This window comes from Lissotriton helveticus, chromosome 10 (assembly GCF_964261635.1).
Source record: "Lissotriton helveticus chromosome 10, aLisHel1.1, whole genome shotgun sequence".
Lineage (NCBI taxonomy): Eukaryota > Metazoa > Chordata > Amphibia > Caudata > Salamandridae > Lissotriton > Lissotriton helveticus.
Window position 1 is genome coordinate 941,004,960 of NC_136071.1, and position 16,797 is coordinate 941,021,756.

Sequence of the window (16,797 nt, forward strand, 5' to 3'; positions counted from 1 at the left end):
ATAATTATGTGTAGGTAAGTGTACGCTCACTATATTTAACTCCTCATATATGTACCTTGCTGATGTATATATATTCAAGGTATGTAGATGTAGAGTATTTTGTAGATGTATATATTTATTGTGGTATCTCAATATTCCGTGCTCGATATTCCAGACTGCAACCCTCAATCACCAAGTTCCCTCGGGGTGTTCCTCTGCGATGGTTCAGCTTTTAATGATGAAGGGGTGTGTTACATTTCTCAAGCATCCAGGTCCTTTTGATGGTTCAGCATTTAATGATGAAGTGGGTGTTACATGGTTCAAGCGCCCAGCTCTTTCTGCGGGTTCAGCTCATAACGTCACTTGGTTTCTCTTTTTCATACTGATGGGTACATCCACATATGACAATTTGTTTCTCACACATGTTTTTAATCTTCCTTTTCTCATTTCCAGCGTTTGCAATATCTAGCTTTCTCTTATCCAAATGGCCCATCATTATCTCTCCATCCACGTGTCTATCTTCTCTCCTCTCCTCTTCTCCACATACCCTTCTGAGGTCCTCCTATTCATCCTGTCGGTCTACATATTTCCATTTGTCCCCTTCCTTCTTCTGTCTCCTCTAATTTGCCCCTGGGAGTGTCTTGCCTGCACTCATTCACCTTTGTGTGTGGTCCCCTCACACCCTTCTGTAACATATATTTCATAATATTCAATGGACTGCTGATGGATAGAATATATATATTAATATCTGACGCTGTATATATATCATTAAAAGAGCTATTGGGTGAATGACAACATAATACATCCCAAAACCTCAGCAGACTTCATCAGACAAAGCAGCATTCTAGAATCCCTATTATTGGCAATTGTTAGGATTGAGCACTGGGCGAAGAGAATGATTTTTTCACTGCACTGCATGGGCCCTTTAAGCACATGAAATAGCATAAGGAGGCTAATAATCGGTGTATGAGTGGGCAAGGACTTGGTTGGGAAATTGGACGGTCACATCTTCAATGCTTACCTTGTGTGGAGTCCCCAGTGAACTCTCCGACAGTCACGGAGTAGCCTAAGAGGAAACAATGCAAAGCAAAACATTAAAATCAGCTGAGGAGGGCTCTTTGCAGAAAACGTGGAAGGGGAGAACAAGAGGCTACGACATTTTGCCTTCTTTCATCAAAATATCTTACTAACAAAAACTTTGTCAGCACAGGAAACACTGTTTAATGTGCATCCTGAGATCAATCGTGCAACATCTGTACTCTGTTATTACCTCCGCCCAGCAATCAGCAACCAACCCTGTGTACACAGGCCTGCTCCAAGTTCAAGCCAATAGCCAGTACTGTGTTTCGTGGCAGGTAGCACTGTAGGTATTTCAAAAGAAAATGTGTTGGTGCGGCTGAAAAGAGCTAGGATCCTACATCTTCATTGTATTTACCACCACATCGCACCCGTAATCAGAAACCAGCACTTTGCGTGTATGCCTTCTCCAAATGTCCAGCCAGTAGCAGCTATTGTGTCCCATGGGAAGCACCACTGCAGGGACTTTCAAAAGAAATGTGTTGGTGGAAAGTGAAATGCAATTGTGAGCTGGGCTCCTACATAGAATTTTGTGTTTACCACCCCAATGCACCAGTAATCGGAAACCAACCCTTTGCATGTACGCCTGCTCCAAGGTCCAGCCAGTAGCAGCGATTGTGTCTCACAGGAAGTACCACTGCAGGGACTTTCAAAAGAAATGTGTGGGCTGAAACTGAAATACAATTGTGAGGTAGCCTCCTCTGCGTAGTAAAGGAATGTTTCTGAAGATGACAGATGCATCTCACTAGAAAATCTTACATCTTTCCATCCATTCAGTATTCTCACTGTATTGATATGTTTATGATAATTGCTGAAATGCATATGTAGGGGCACATTGTCAGCGCTTACACTCTTCTTAGGTAAATTTATTTATAGCATATTTACATTTTGCAACCGAGGGAAACAATAATAATCTGATGTGACTCTCTCGCGGAGGGGATCACAAAGATTCACAAACTCCTCCCAGAAATTCGGGGAATCACACGGTTTTGTACAGAAACCTCCTTACGAAAAGGGCCACGTTTGCCAGTTTTGATATTTATTATAGAGTGGGCATGGTTTCAAGAAGCAGCGGAAAATCCTGCAAAGAACAGCTTTATGAGTTGTTGTGCATGAAACATTATGGTGTTTGAGGCTCGCTTGGGACCTGGTGCAGAAGCCAAGAAGGGACGGCGGGTTGGAGGTATATAATTGGGAAAGAATATTGTACAGCTGTTTTTTGTTACATCATATTCCATATATTTAAGCACAGATAGATTCAGTAAATTGCCTGGAATCACAAAACTTTGGATCAAGTTGCAAAAGTCGGAGTAACAGCGCAGAATTCTAGACATCGGCGCTAGAAGTTTAACTTCTAGGGTCTCTACATTTACCAGATTGGACCACGTCTTCACATGCCCTGAATTTCCAATACAAATTTCAGGCTTGGGCTAGAACTTGGCAGAAAAAAAGTAAAGAAGAAAAGTGTACGGGAAGAAATGCTTCAAGAACTGTGAAAAGAGGAGTACGGGAGGGCTGCACTGGGGCTAAAGAGTGAGGTTGGCAAAAGGAAAGGAGATTACTGCTATAGCTGTGAATGCTATCCAGGTTAGCCTGCACCTTCAACTCTCCAGGAAAATAACTTAGTCATTTAAACATTTGCTACATAAACCTGCCTGGAACCTGTTTATCGCAAGCTCGAAATCTTTGCAAAAATACCCACTCTTTCTTCCTTCTGAGACATGGGCGTCCGCAGAAATGTTTCCGGGTGGGGGGGGCAAATATTTAACTTCATCACCATCCCCCTTGCACCCTTCTCCCCTCTGCCTTGCACCCTTCTCACCCTCGCCCTTGCACCCTTCTCCCCCACCCCCTTGCACCCTTCTCCCCTCCCGCTTGTACCCTACTCCACCTCCGCCGTGCACCCTTTTCTACCTTGCACGCTTCTCCCCCTCTGCCTTGCACCCTTCTCCCCTCTGCCTCGCACCCTTCTCCCCTCTGCCTTGCACCCTTCTCCCCTCTGCCTTGCACCCTTCTCCTCTCTGCCTTGCACGCTTCTCCCCCTCTGCCTTGCACCCTTTTCTTCTCTGCCTTGCACCCTTCTCTCCTCTGCCTTGCACCCTTCTCCTCTCTGCCTTACACCCTTCTCCCCCTCCGCCTTGCGCCCTTCTCCCCCTCCGCCATGCACCCTTCTCCCCTCTGCCTCACACCCTTCTCCCCTCTGCCTTGCACCCTTCTCCCCTCTGCCTTGCACCCTTCTCCTGTCTGCCTTGCACCCTTCTCGTCCTCCCCCTTGCACCCTTCTCCCCCTCTGCCTTGCACCCTTCTCCCCCTACGCCTTGCACCCTTCTCCCCTCTGCCTTGCACCCTTCTCTCCTCTGCCTTGCACCCTTCTCCTCTCTGCCTTGCACCCTTCTCCCCCTCCGCCTTGCACCCTTCTCCCCCTCCGCCTTGCACCCTTCTCCCCCTCAGCCTTGCTCCTTACTCCAACTCCGCCTTGCACCTTTCTCCCCCTCCCCCTTGCCCCCTTCTCCCCTCTGCCTTGCACCCTTCTCCGCCTTGCACCCTTCTCCCACTCCGCCTTGCACCCTTCTCCCCCTCCGCCTTGCACCCTTCTCCCCCTCCACCTTGCACCCTTCTCCACCTTGAACCCATATCCCCCTTTGCCTTGCACCCTTCTCCCCCTCCCCCTTACCCCCTTCTTCCCTCTGCCTTGCACCCTTCTCGCCCTCCCCTTGCACCCTTCTCCCCCTGCCCCTTGTACCCTTCTCCACCTCCGCCTTGCACCCTTTTCTACCTTGCACTATTCTCCCCTCTGCCTTGCACCCTTCTCCCCTCGGCCTTGTACCCTTCTCCCCTCTGCCTTGCACACTTCTCCCCTCTGCCTTGCACCCTTCTCTCCTCTGCCTTGAACCCTTCTCCTCTCTGCTTTGCACCCTTCTCCTCTCTGGCTTGCACCCTTCTCCCCCTCCCCCTTGCACACTTCTCCCCCTCTGACTTGCACCCTTCACTACCTTGCACCCTTCTCGCCCTCTGCCTTGCACCCTTCTCGCCCTCTGCCTTGCACCGTTCTCGCCCTCCCCCTTGCACCCTTCTCCCCTATGCCTTGCACCCTTCTCGCCCTCCCCCTTGCACCATTCTCCCCCTCCCCCTTGCACCCTTCTCCGCCTTGCACCCTTTTCTACCTTGCGCCATTCTCCCCTCTACCTTGCACCATTTTCCCCTCTGCCTTGCACCCTTCTCCCCTCTGCTTTGCACCCTTCTCCTCCCTACCTTGCACCCTTCTCCTCTCTGCCTTGCACCCTTCTCCCCTCTGCCTTGCACCCTTCTCGGCCACCCCCTTGCACTCTTCCCACCCAATGGAGGGGGCTGCCACCTGGAACAATGGCACCATTTCAAAAGCATGATGGACTAGGGCCGGCCCTGACTGGGCCCACACCGGACACACTGGCGATCCAGGGGGGGCAAGTTCTCCCCCTTGCCCCCCCCCCTGCCTCCCCCCTGCGGATGCCCATATTCTGAGATTAAGGCAAATCAGGCATTGGGTTAGGTAATAAAAACCCTATCCTCAAAATAACAAAAAGTCAACTCTGTTTGCCACGTGTGCTAATTAAATGATCAAAATACCCAGCCATTCGTTCTTCTGTTAACGTTCTTTGATGGGACTGCTCTGCTGGTTAATTTGCCTGCTGCAGAGGTCAGTATGCAACAGTTACCATGCAGGAAAACTGTTTAATGCTAAACGATAGTAAAATACAAGCAGGCTATTCCCTGTTGACACTCTATTGCAGGCACATCTATTGTAGCATGCACCATAAGGAATGATAACATGGATTTGCAAAGTCAATACATCTGGCATTGGCTGCCAGGGTCTAGGCCTTGCCAATGGTTTTAACGTTTTCGTAGCTCTTTACTAAACAAAAACTTAAAAAAACATGAGCATGCATACATCTGTGCATGTGCAGGCAGCCATCTTTGATTTTTTTTCTGTGAACGTTTTACTAAAACATTCAAAGATGGCTGCCCTGAATGCGCATCTGTGCGTACAGACAGGCAGACATCTTTGATTTTTTGGGCAAATGGGATGGAAGCCCTTTCACAGATAGCTACCCAATGCGGGTGCATACATGCACACACAATGGTGGGCTTTTTGGAGTGGTTTGCATAAAGCTGGCACTCAAAAGAAGTACAAGCAGCAAGCTGCTAGATCCTCATAAAGATTGAAAAATGTTTTTACAAATGTTAAGTTAAAGTTAAAAAAAAGATTTTTGGGAAAAAGCACACAGTGGCTGACAATGCCCAAAAAGTGGGGTACTTTCTATGTGGGTGAGGACACTGTGCTTCGGCAGAATGCCATCATTCATACAGAAAAGAACCAATGGATAAAGTGGGTCTTTCCCCCGCTCAATTCTGTATAATGTGGTAGGAGGAAGCAACATGGGAATGACAATACAGAATAATTATGTATGAAGAGGGCTGGTAGAAAGTCCATACAACCATATTATACAAGTGTATATACTTTGTAACAGCAAAGGGGCTTGGCTAATACCAAATCTATAAGAACCAGAGATGAGTGGAGCCATCAGGGGGAAGCTCTACTCATTGCTCTGTGTAAGTATGAAGACAGGCAATTAAAGGGACACAGCAGGTAATCTGCCATAGAAATTAACTCTGGAAAAAGTTGATTTACAGGACATAATTTCCATCAGTCTGCTTACGAAGAAGCCCACTATACTGTAAGCCAAGTCCACGAGAGGCAAAGGGATAGGTGGAGTGTTGTACATGGCTTCTACCGCTTTCTAGTTGCTCAAGCCAGAGTGAATGTGGAGTCTATGTAGAATGTTAGAGTGCGTGATGTCAGAGAGTTCAGAATGTGTGGGTGCCTGTATGTCTGTGGAATGACAGTTGAGAAGAGTGGGCTGAGCAACTAACATCTAGCTCCTGGTGGGACTATCTATGGACTTTATAATTACTACTTACTTATATTCATGATATTACCTGAGACCTACATGGAACATGTATTAATCTTCCAATAAACTTACATCTTGGATGAACCATCCTGGCTACCTGAACATTATATCATCAATTACCCACGACATGGAGCACAAATACAAGGCCTGTGCATATCATCAGGAGTTATGGACTAACATTTTCCTACATGAGTTAACAAGCAAATGAATAGAAATGGATGGGAAAGTCGGCGCATACCTTTTGCGGTGGAGAATGAATCATTGCTTGTTTTCCACACCAAATTTACCAAGTTTCCAAAAAACTGAAAGGCAGTCCAGTACTCTTGCTTCTGATAGCAAAACGATGAAATGCACAGCCCTTGAACATTCAAGAGATGAATGTCCAAACAGATTTTCAACAATCGTGTAATGCTTGGCTTTTCCCGAAGCAGAAACATTTCTGAATTATGTTACAGATGTAGTTCGAGAGTAGTTTGTGTAGCTAGACACAATTCTGCCAGCATTCTTGATTGTTATGCATAACCTACTATGGCTTGAGCACAGAACGTAAAGGTGCTGATTCACCAAAGCATATATGACTACGGGAGGTGTTACCAGAGGAGTCCTGTGTTACGTACTCTTCTACGCATTCTCATATACCTTTGTGATCCCCCTGAAATGCCCAACTCACTATTAGCAAAAGTGCAAAAAAGGTGCAGTCCCTTCAATTTGTATTATAAGTATATGTGTATATAATATACCAAATGTAGATGTTTAGGGGGCAATACACAAAGCCTTGTGAAAGTACGTAGAAGAGTACTACCGTAGTAACTATTTTACATACCTTAAAATGGCTTTGTGATGAGACAGGAGTGATCTTGTAAAGGTCAGGTCAGGTGGCAGACAACTCCACTAAGAACCAAGTGGAAGATACCATTTGGATTGAGTTGAGCGGTGCACATTGTTTAGCAGCAAGCAGCAGCACCTCACTGTGACTGTATTTAGGTTGAACTCACGGAATTATATCCAGAGCTGCAGTCTTACAAAGTTGATTGGTATAGGATCTGTGGCACATTTGCAAAAAACTTGAACTAATTACTGAACTGATTAAATTAGTTCTAAACATGCCTCTGTGAAGTCTGTGAACTTTCTATATTTATAAAAAACAGAGGTGGTAAAAAGGGGACTGGGAACTGTCAAAGATTAATTAGGCCTTTTGTGTTTTTTGATTGTTTCCTTGTTTACATACCACATGTCAAAGCTCATATGTTGGTAGTTACTTGCAACAGAAAAGTAGAATCATTATACATCTAGTGAAATAGAAATATACAAACACACAATTTGACAGCAGATCAGGAAGGCCAGACCCATTAACATTCCATGTGCTGCTTGCCAACGTCCACCTCTGTCTGTCTAATTTATAATGCTGGTGGGATGTGTAGGCGAAGGACTGCACGAGGAGGAATGCGGAAGCGAGTGATTAGATCAGAGGAAGTGGGAGTGATAGTGAGTGTGCGGCAGAGAGGAGACCTGAGGAGGCAAACACTCTGTATATTATTTTTTGACACTCACCCTGCTAAAAGAAGCTTTTTAATGTCTTGATTTGATTAAACATAGATTACTCACAGGAAGATTCTCCTGTCTACTCAACTCCCACAAACTCCTATAAGGCATCGTAAGCCAAATAGCCAGTTTCAATGTTATACATTGCTTAAAACAAGGAAGCCTGAAAATATGTAGGACAACCTTTCTTTTGCTTTCCTATTACAATCTAGTAACAATTAACTGAAATATGGAAATGATTAAAGTGCTTTACTGTGAGAAAGTATTTCCGTCGAGTTGTTACACAAAATGCAGACTGCCAATCAGCAGACAGGACGAAAGGTTGGTCAATGGGCAGTATTACACTTGCTGAAGACTAAAAGTGAGAATTTGCTTATCAAGTATCCTGAACAATTGTACTATGCAATGAATGAACATGAAGGGCAATGCTTAATTTGTAAAAAAATAAATGGTGGTGCCGTCGTCAGGAGACCACTGCAGCTCACATCAACTGTTGCCACTGCCAGAGTTGACAATGACAGCACCAACACACCAATAACCATCACGCTTTTAAAATGTGACAATTCCAGGCCCCCAAAGCTGTAAACACGGCCTGGGTGGTAGGTATTAGTAATTTTTGATTGCGTATTGAATTAATAAACAGCTTTTGTCCTTATCTCTAAATTCGACCGACAATGCCACCGGAAACCAATGGTTCAAATTAGGCACTGATGAAGGGGACATTTAAGGCAGCATGTTTTACTTTTCTTAATGGGTAGAGTTCATATTACAAAAGCAGAAATCTCTCTTCAGATTACCACACATTTAGGAGTGGTCGCAATTTTGAAAGCAAATTACATTAGATTGCTTAATTTATTTGCAACAAATTGTTATCTGTATGTGGCTGTGTTTGACTGCTGATTCAGCATTCATTCTACCTCTCAGCATCAACCACACAGGCTCTTTCTTATGCAAGAAACTAAACATTTTATATTTTTGGTGACAAGGGTAATTGTATGACCATATATCATCAATCAATCAATCAATCATCAGGATTTAAAAAGCATGGCTAATCACCCAAGAGAGTATCCAGGCACTTTCTTACTCTAACAGCCAGGTCTTGAGGGCCATTCAGAATTCCAGATGTGAGGTGAAGGTCCGGAGGCACGTGGGGCGCTGTTCCAGGTCTTTGCTGCAATGTGGGAGAAGGAGTGTCATCCACTTCTGCTTCAGTAGATGCAGGGAGTATGGGCAAGTGACAGGGAGGAAGGGCATAGTCTTCGCAGTGGTTTGTTGAAATTCAGGTGGTGGTTAATGTATGCAGGTCCTTGATTATGTAGAGCCTGGTGTGCATGGGTCTGCATTATGAATTGGCATCTCTTCAGTACTGTGAGCCAGTGGAGTTGTAGAAGTGTGGTGTGATGTGGGTTCATTGGTGAAGGCCAAGGATGAGTCTGGCTGCGGGGTTCTGTGTGGTCTGAAGTCTTTGTAGTCGGTGTGTGGTGATTCTTACGTAAAAGGTGCTGCACTAGTCCAGTAGGCTGGTGATGAGGGCCTGTGTCACAGTGCATTTTGTGTGTGGGGGTAGCCACTTGAAGATCTTACATAGCAGGCGCAGATTGAGGAAGGAAGCGGAGAAGACGGCGTTGATCTGTGATTTCATGGTGGGCTTGTTGACAAGGATGGTTTTGAGGTTTCTGGCGTGGTTGGAGTGAGTGGGTGTGGGTCCTAGGTCTGATGGCCACTGGGAGTTGTTCCATGTGTAGCTGCTGATACCAAAGATTAGTACTTCTGTCTAGATCATCCAGTCGGCAACATTTGTCATGCACCTGTGGAAGTTGGTTCTGGTGGTTGGGGGGTCATTGGTGAGTGAGAGGATAAGTTGGGTATCATCTGTGTAGGAAATTATGTTGAGACTGTGGGACCTGGCGATGTTGGCCAGCGGGGTCATATATGCATTGAAGAGTGTGGCGCTGAGGGATGATCCCTGCATGACACCACAGGTGATCTCCTTGGTCTCAGAGGTGAAAGGTGGGAGGCGGATTCTCTGGGTTCTTAAAGTGAGGAAGGAGGTGATCCATCTGATCGTGTTCCCTTGGATGATGATGTGGTGGAGCTTTTCGATCAGCATGTGGTGTGATACAGTGCCGAAGGCTGCCGCGAGGTTGAGGAGGATCAAAGCTGCTGTTTCTCTTCGGTTTAGGAGGATTCAGATGTTGTCTGTGACTGCGATTGGGTGGTTTCAGTGCTGTGATTGCTGTGGAAGCCGGATTGGGCGGCATTGAGAAGCTGGTTCAGCCTCAGATGTGTCATGACTTGATTGTTGATGATCTTTGCTGGGAATGGGAGCAGGAAGATTGCCTGGTGTTTATTGAGTTCGCTGGGGTCGGTGAAGGGTTTTTTGAGTAGTGGTCTGACTTTGGCATGTTTCCAGGCATCAGGAAATAAGACATAAATATCAGAAATAAAATGCCCCCTGCCATGTCTTAAAAGGATAGTGCAACACGCCTCAGTGTTCTCTGACATTATAAAGACCCCATTAATTTATGTGAAAAGCCTTAGTTACTTTCGATATCCTTCTAATGTGAAGGCGAGGGTACTTCATCCCATTTACATTATTTACAGCTGACACATTTGTATTCCGGATGGGGGTTTGCATTGCAGACCGCATGAAGAGGTAGATGGGAAATGTATTGGCTGGCTGGCAAAGGTGTGGACTCGCAAGGGGATTGTTCTATGCTCCCATGTGCCATAAAAAGAGGTTGGGCATGGGCTGGGTTAGGCTGTGCTTGCTGTCCAATCCACACAACATTTTAGTGCCCAGATTTACCAATTGATAACATTTAGCATGATGTACCTACACATGGAAAGTCCAGATGAGGGAACACTGTGCCACTTTTGACTGGGGGGAGTGGTATCCCAACAAGGGATACTGCTCCACCCAGTACATAATGAAAACCTATGACTATCTAATTTGATGAAGTAATCAGCCGCGGTCGGTAGAGGGAGTACCTGCTGGGAGGTGACGTGGGGAGGGGGAGGGCTAGGGTGGGGGGGTAGTAAGCTATGGATTACGGAGGTTTACAGGTAAGTAAACATATAAATAAATAAAACAAATTTTGTTGCATGCACTGCATCCCCAAATGCGATGCTGTGCGCACAGCGAAATTCGTTTGATTTATTTATATGTTTACTTACCTGTAAACCTCTGTAATCCATAGTTTACAACCCCCACCCTGTCCCTCCCCCTCCCCACTTCACCACCCGGCAGGTACTCCCACTACAGACCGCGGCTGGAAGAAATTCAGTAGAACATTTTTCTTGATTTCTTTTTGTTTAATTTCTTTATTGGCTTTTTGAGAGATTATGCATATTACTTATTTAAGTGGTTCTCAAGAGAACATAACAGCAGCAAGAAACATTTTATACATCATTGCAGTTGTTGGTTAACAAGTAGCATGTGTTCAACCATGTGTCAGCTCTGCAATCAAACATTACAGTGAATAAATCTTGTACAGTAATCCTGTCATGTAACAATGACCGGAGACCATTATATTTGTGCAGAATTTGTCAGTCTGAATGTGTGTGTGTTTGGTTTGAGCGTTCTTATAAAACCTTGCATCTGTGCTGTACCTCCTGTGGCCATTGAAGCTGTACCTCCTGTGGCCATTGACCAAACAGCTATATCCTAGCAGAACAGTTTTCTTTGAACTATAATATTGTGATGGTAAACACATAAACCAGGGGCTCTTACCAAGGTAGTTGTCATCATAGTTGTCTGCAGCGGCTCTGGTTTGTTTTTCTCCTCTTACATCACTGAGGATGTTCTTGAAGGAGTACCCAGAAATGATCTCTGCTATGCCGGCAGTGATTACTTGGCCTACAATGAAAGAGATGAGAGAGATGAATTGAAGGTTAACTATAGGGACGATGGAGAATTCTACACCTCCTCTCATAGTATTGACACCTCTGAACATTTCTCATCTTGAATAAGATATTACCCATGACTGATATTTGAGGCCCAATAAAGTGTTACTGTGAACAATATTGCTAAAAAACCTACTTACATACCTACATAATGGCAGTCTAAGACCAATCCTGTACCTAAAGCATACTCTAACATTGGAATTTATTTGCTACATCTAGCGTGCAATGGTGATAGCAATGTCTGTATCAAATAGGATAGGTTGTTTATATTAATCACTGTGAGACATAATGCAGGTCTGGTGAGAGAAAATTCAATATTATCTGGTTACATGCCAAAACTAAAGAGAGCATTTCACTAATATATCTTGAAAAGGGCAAGTTTGTATGTGTGTTTCATTTCACAAGTAAACCAATGTAATTGGTTCTGACTACACCAATTTCAGTGAGAGCCCCTTGAGTTAGTAAGACATGTAAAGTCTCTCTGAAGGAGCATAGAGCATTGTTCATAGCTGCCAAGGTTTCATATTGCCTATTTTGAAACATTTTCATAGTTTCAATGTAATTATTTATGAGTGACATTGAACAACTATGAGTGACACTTTCTCGCGACCAAAATCATGCAATGGTGTCCATGGAAACGGAGAAATATCAGAAATCACACTCATTTGAGCAACGAGAAACTGGAACTCTGCAGCAGCTGCTTTTCAACGTATTATTTCTAAATGATCAGCACCCTCCACCCTAACCTCAACGCCAAGTGCTGCTGACCCACAAGTAACAAAGCTGTCACAAAAAGCAGCAACCCACTGAGCTATGCACATAAAATACAGTTCTGTAAATGCTGACAGATTTTCTTTGCAGCAGTCATATTAACCCTCTGTGCTACTTTATGGTGAGAGTCAAAACTGCCAGTAGATATAACTCCAGCCTCTTTCCAGCGGGAACATCAATCTGGCTTTTGGGTTAAAACTACACTGTATAAAACAGATAAATAAATAGATAAATCATTAAATACTATCCAGGAGATTTCTTCGCTAGAGCACAACAATATTAATCTTGACGAGCATAGGTTTTTGGAGGAATAAAAGAGCAGAAAAACAATTGCAGCTGAATTAACGGTTTTTGACTTTGGAAACTCTAAACCAATTTTCTCCTAATGGTACAACATGTCCTGATTACATGGCCGGCATAACAGAAATGCTCAATAGTTAAGCCTGCTGTAGTATCCCCGTGATGACAGACCGGCTCCGATTAACAACATCCTAAGAAATACCTACAGATGGCACTGATTTTTCTACTTAAGTCAATCAATCTCCCTCCGGAATTAGGTGCTCAATGAATCATTAAGGACTAGAGATTTGATTTGGAAGGAAGTGTGTAATGAGAGCCTCGCGCATTCCTTTATTAGTCTGATAAAAGCCTGAGCTTCACTATAGTTGAACCATGACAGTCATTTCACAATAATTTCACCACAAGTGCCAATTTGTTACCTGTAACTCATAAAACAATATGGAGAATATGTTTTCATTTAAATAATCTGCCCAGTAAAATACTTGGAAAATGTTGATATTTTTTAATGGTGATAGTTGATACAAATATATTCCTGATCAATCAATTGTCTTTTCTTGTATTTTAGTCTTTCAAGCCCACTTAATAATAATAATAATTCCTATGTGTAAAGTGCAAACATAGCCCCCCTTTAAGGGTTTCAAGGCGCTGAGGGCCGGCGGGGAGATTAAGTCAGCTATTGCCCACAGTCACAAGGTGCTGAGCCGAGTTGCGTCGGTGATCGAACCACGAGCCCAGCACTTCGGAGTCAGCCGCTCTGGTCGCTGCGCCACACCTCTCCCTCTTGCCTGGGGATGTTTACTTCAAATGTTTACATTATCTTCCGACGTATATGGAAAGGATGTCTGATTTGGTAGACGAGACAGTCTCATGTTAAAGGCAAACAGATCGAGCCCTGAGTTTCAGAGAGATAGATGCCTGTCTCCTAAGAAACGCTAATTCAACACCCAGAAAAAGAATATTTTGCAAAATATGGTTTTGAGCAAACATGTTTTGGCACTCTATAATGTGGAACTTTAACAAAGGATATCCTACTCCTCCATGCATTTCCCTCGAGGATCTAGTGTCACTTTTCCAGTACACGAAGGTAAAGTGTACCCATTTGCAATGCTATGCCCTGCTAGCCCTATCCATGCTTGTAATAAACATTTTAAATGTCAGCAGCGGATTATTAAATTAATTTGTTATTTACTGGATTCTCCGAGTGTCAGAATGATCCCATACACACCGTGAGAGAGAGGAGCTGCTGGCGTGGCACAGCGGAGATCGCTAGCCTGGCTGTCACCTGCTCTCACTGTGATCGCTAGCCTGGCTGTCACCTGCTCTCACTGTGATCGCTAGCCTGGCTGTCACCTGCTCTCACTGTGATCGCTAGCCTGGCTGTCACCTGCTCTCACTGTAATCGCTAGCCTGGCTGTCACCCGCTCTCACTGTGATCGCTAGCCTGGCTGTCACCTGCTCTCACTGTAATCGCTAGCCTGGCTGTCACCCGCTCTCACTGTGATCGCTAGCCTGGCTGTCACCTGATCTCACTGTGATCGCTAGCCTGGCTGTCACCTGATCTCACTGTGATCGCTAGCCTGGTGCCTGATCTCACTGTGATCGCTAGCCTGGCTGTCACCTGATCTCACTGTGATCGCTAGCCTGGCTGTCACCTGATCTCACTGTGATCGCTAGCCTGGTGCCTGATCTCACTGTGATCGCTAGCCTGGCTGTCACCTGATCTCACTGTGATCGCTAGCCTGGTGCCTGATCTCACTGTGATCGCTAGCCTGGCTGTCACCTGATCTCACTGTGATCGCTAGCCTGGTGCCTGATCTCACTGTGATCGCTAGCCTGGCTGTCACCTGATCTCACTGTGATCGCTAGCCTGGTGCCTGATCTCACTGTGATCGCTAGCCTGGCTGTCTACTGCTCTCACTGTGATCGCTAGCCTGGCTGTCACTAGGGGCGTAGCTAGAGCTTGTGGCACCCGGGGCTATCCCTCAGGTTGCCGCCCCTTGGGGGGAGGGGGAGAGCTGGGGAAAAAGGATGGGGAGCACTTGAAAGATGTCCGAGAGACACGAAGTATTGCTGCTAATAGTTACCTCGATAATGCAAGTTATATGCACATACATGACTCACCTCTTCAATTAGTCTAGTCTGTCTCTAGCTGCCAATGCCACTCTCTGCTCTGCCTGAATAAAGCACTGCCCAGTGCCCGCCGGCGCCCCAGGCCAGAATTAATTAAACTAGTCTCCGACATGAGTCACACGACCACGACGAGAGCGTAGCAGTGAGCGCGTAACGCGTCATCACTGTTACGTTCTTCTGCCCGTGACTCGCGAGGGCTGGCCAAAATCTCCATACTCAAAGTCTTGTGCCAGTCTTGTGTCGTGCCTACCTTAGCTTGCCCATCTACATGAAATACCAGCACTCAAATAGGCCCACAGTACAGATGAATCACACCAACATAAACATGCACCCGGTAGAGTGCAGAGTCCTGGAGCTTAAAAGATGTACCACAGACGTTGCTCCCAGAGGTGTAGAAGTGGTGCTTAATTTGTGCTAAGGCAGTCAGACAGATGGGGGTGCTGTTTGTTACTTTTGAAATGAGCACAACAACAGTTATTTAATAATGCAATATTAATTACAAATGACAAATACCTGCTTCCTGAGGCATTCCTGTAGCTTTTAGTGGCCTGGAATAGTCTTTCCTGCAGACTTTTAGGAGTGAGATGGATAGTGGTAGTGCGGGTAAAGTCATTAGCAGCGCTGGCTGGCAAGGGTAATGGGCAATGCTGGCTGCTATGGCCACCTGACTAGGGCCCTGGTACTTCGTTTTTTACATGGTAAGCACTGTCTGTGTAGAAGCTTCTCGAGTGAGAGGGACTGGTGGGGCCGTATAACAGCCATGTCATGCGGGAATATTTAACATTTGCTCCTGTAAGGTCGCTGAAGAGCAAGCAATGCATCCGATCCAAGCTTGAAATGCAAGCAATACCAATGCCATTGCCGATGAACGAAAATGATCTCTAGATGTCTGACTCTCATTCACCTCTTCAGTCGTCTGTCTCTAGTTGCCAATCAATGCCACTCTCTGCCTGAATAAAGCGCTGCACTGCCCAGTGCCCGCCGGTGCCCCCAGGCCAGAATTAATTAAACCGACACCTGCAGGCTGCACACGAGTCACACACGACCACTGAGGACGAGAGCGTAGCAGTGAGTGCGTAACGCGTCATCACTGCTACTTTCTTCTGCTCGTGACTCGGCGAGGGCTGGCCTAAATCTCCCATACAGGGCTGTCATTGGTAGCACTCATGCAGACCGTGCACTGCACGCTACAACTGATTGGCGGCCCTGGCCTGGAGGACGTCACTTCTCTGAGCGAGGGGAGGCAGGACCAGAGTGTACTAACGCGGCGGCGGGACTTAGGCTGCGCGCCCTGCACTAATTTTGCACTGCACTTAGTGGCCACACTCACTGACTGCCACCACTGTGACTGGGCGGCGGGCCGCGGGCGCGGCACTGGAAGCCCGGTGTTGCGGCCGCCTTAATAATTTATTTTATTTGGGGGGGACACACTGTGAAATCGGCCGGCCACTGCCCACTTCCAAATAAATTATAAAGGCCGCCGCGGCCACAAAACGGGCCTCCAGTGCTGCGCGGCCGCCTCAAGAATGATGCCGCCTGGGGGCGGACCGCCCCCCCGCCCCCTCCTAGCTACGCCGCTGGCTGTCACCTGATCTCACTGTGATCACTAGCCTGGCTGTCTCCTGCTCTCACTGTGATCGCTAGCCTGGCTGTCACCTGCTCTCACTGTGATTGCTAGCCTGCACCTGATCTCACTGTGATCGCTAGTCTGGTTGTCACATGATCTCACTGTGATCGAAAGTCTGGCTGTCTCCTGCTCTCACTGTGATCGCTTGCCTGGCTGTCACCTGATCTCACTGTGATCGCTTGCCTGGCTGTCTCCTGCTCTCACTGTGATCGCTAGCATGGCTGTCACCTGATCTCACTGTGATCGCTAGCCCGGCACCTGATCTAACTGTGATCACTAGCCTGGCTGTCACCTGATCTCACTGTGTTCGCTAGACTGGCTATTTCCTGCTCTCACTGTGATCACTAGCCTGACTGTCACTTGCTCTCACTGTGATCGCTAACCTGGCTGGCTCCTGCTCTCACTGTGATCGCTAGTCTGGCTGTCTTCTGCTCTCACTGTGATCGCTAGCAGGGCTGTCTCCTGCTCTCACTGTGATCGCTAGCCTGCACCTGATCTCACTGTGATCACTAGCCT

At 46.2% G+C, this 16,797-nt stretch overlaps 1 protein-coding gene across 1 annotated transcript in view; it reads right to left on the reverse strand.

The window, feature by feature from the left end:
* The window catches only part of ITGA8 (integrin subunit alpha 8), a 713,969-nt gene that overhangs the window by 426,441 nt on the left and 270,731 nt on the right, over positions 1-16,797 (reverse strand). Inside the window, exons 7-8 of the mRNA XM_078663606.1 lie at positions 11,281-11,406; positions 1,001-1,045 (exon numbers count right to left, since the gene is read on the reverse strand). Of these exons, the coding sequence (XP_078519732.1) occupies positions 1,001-1,045; positions 11,281-11,406 (171 nt within the window). The remainder of the gene's footprint in view (positions 1-1,000; positions 1,046-11,280; positions 11,407-16,797) is intronic.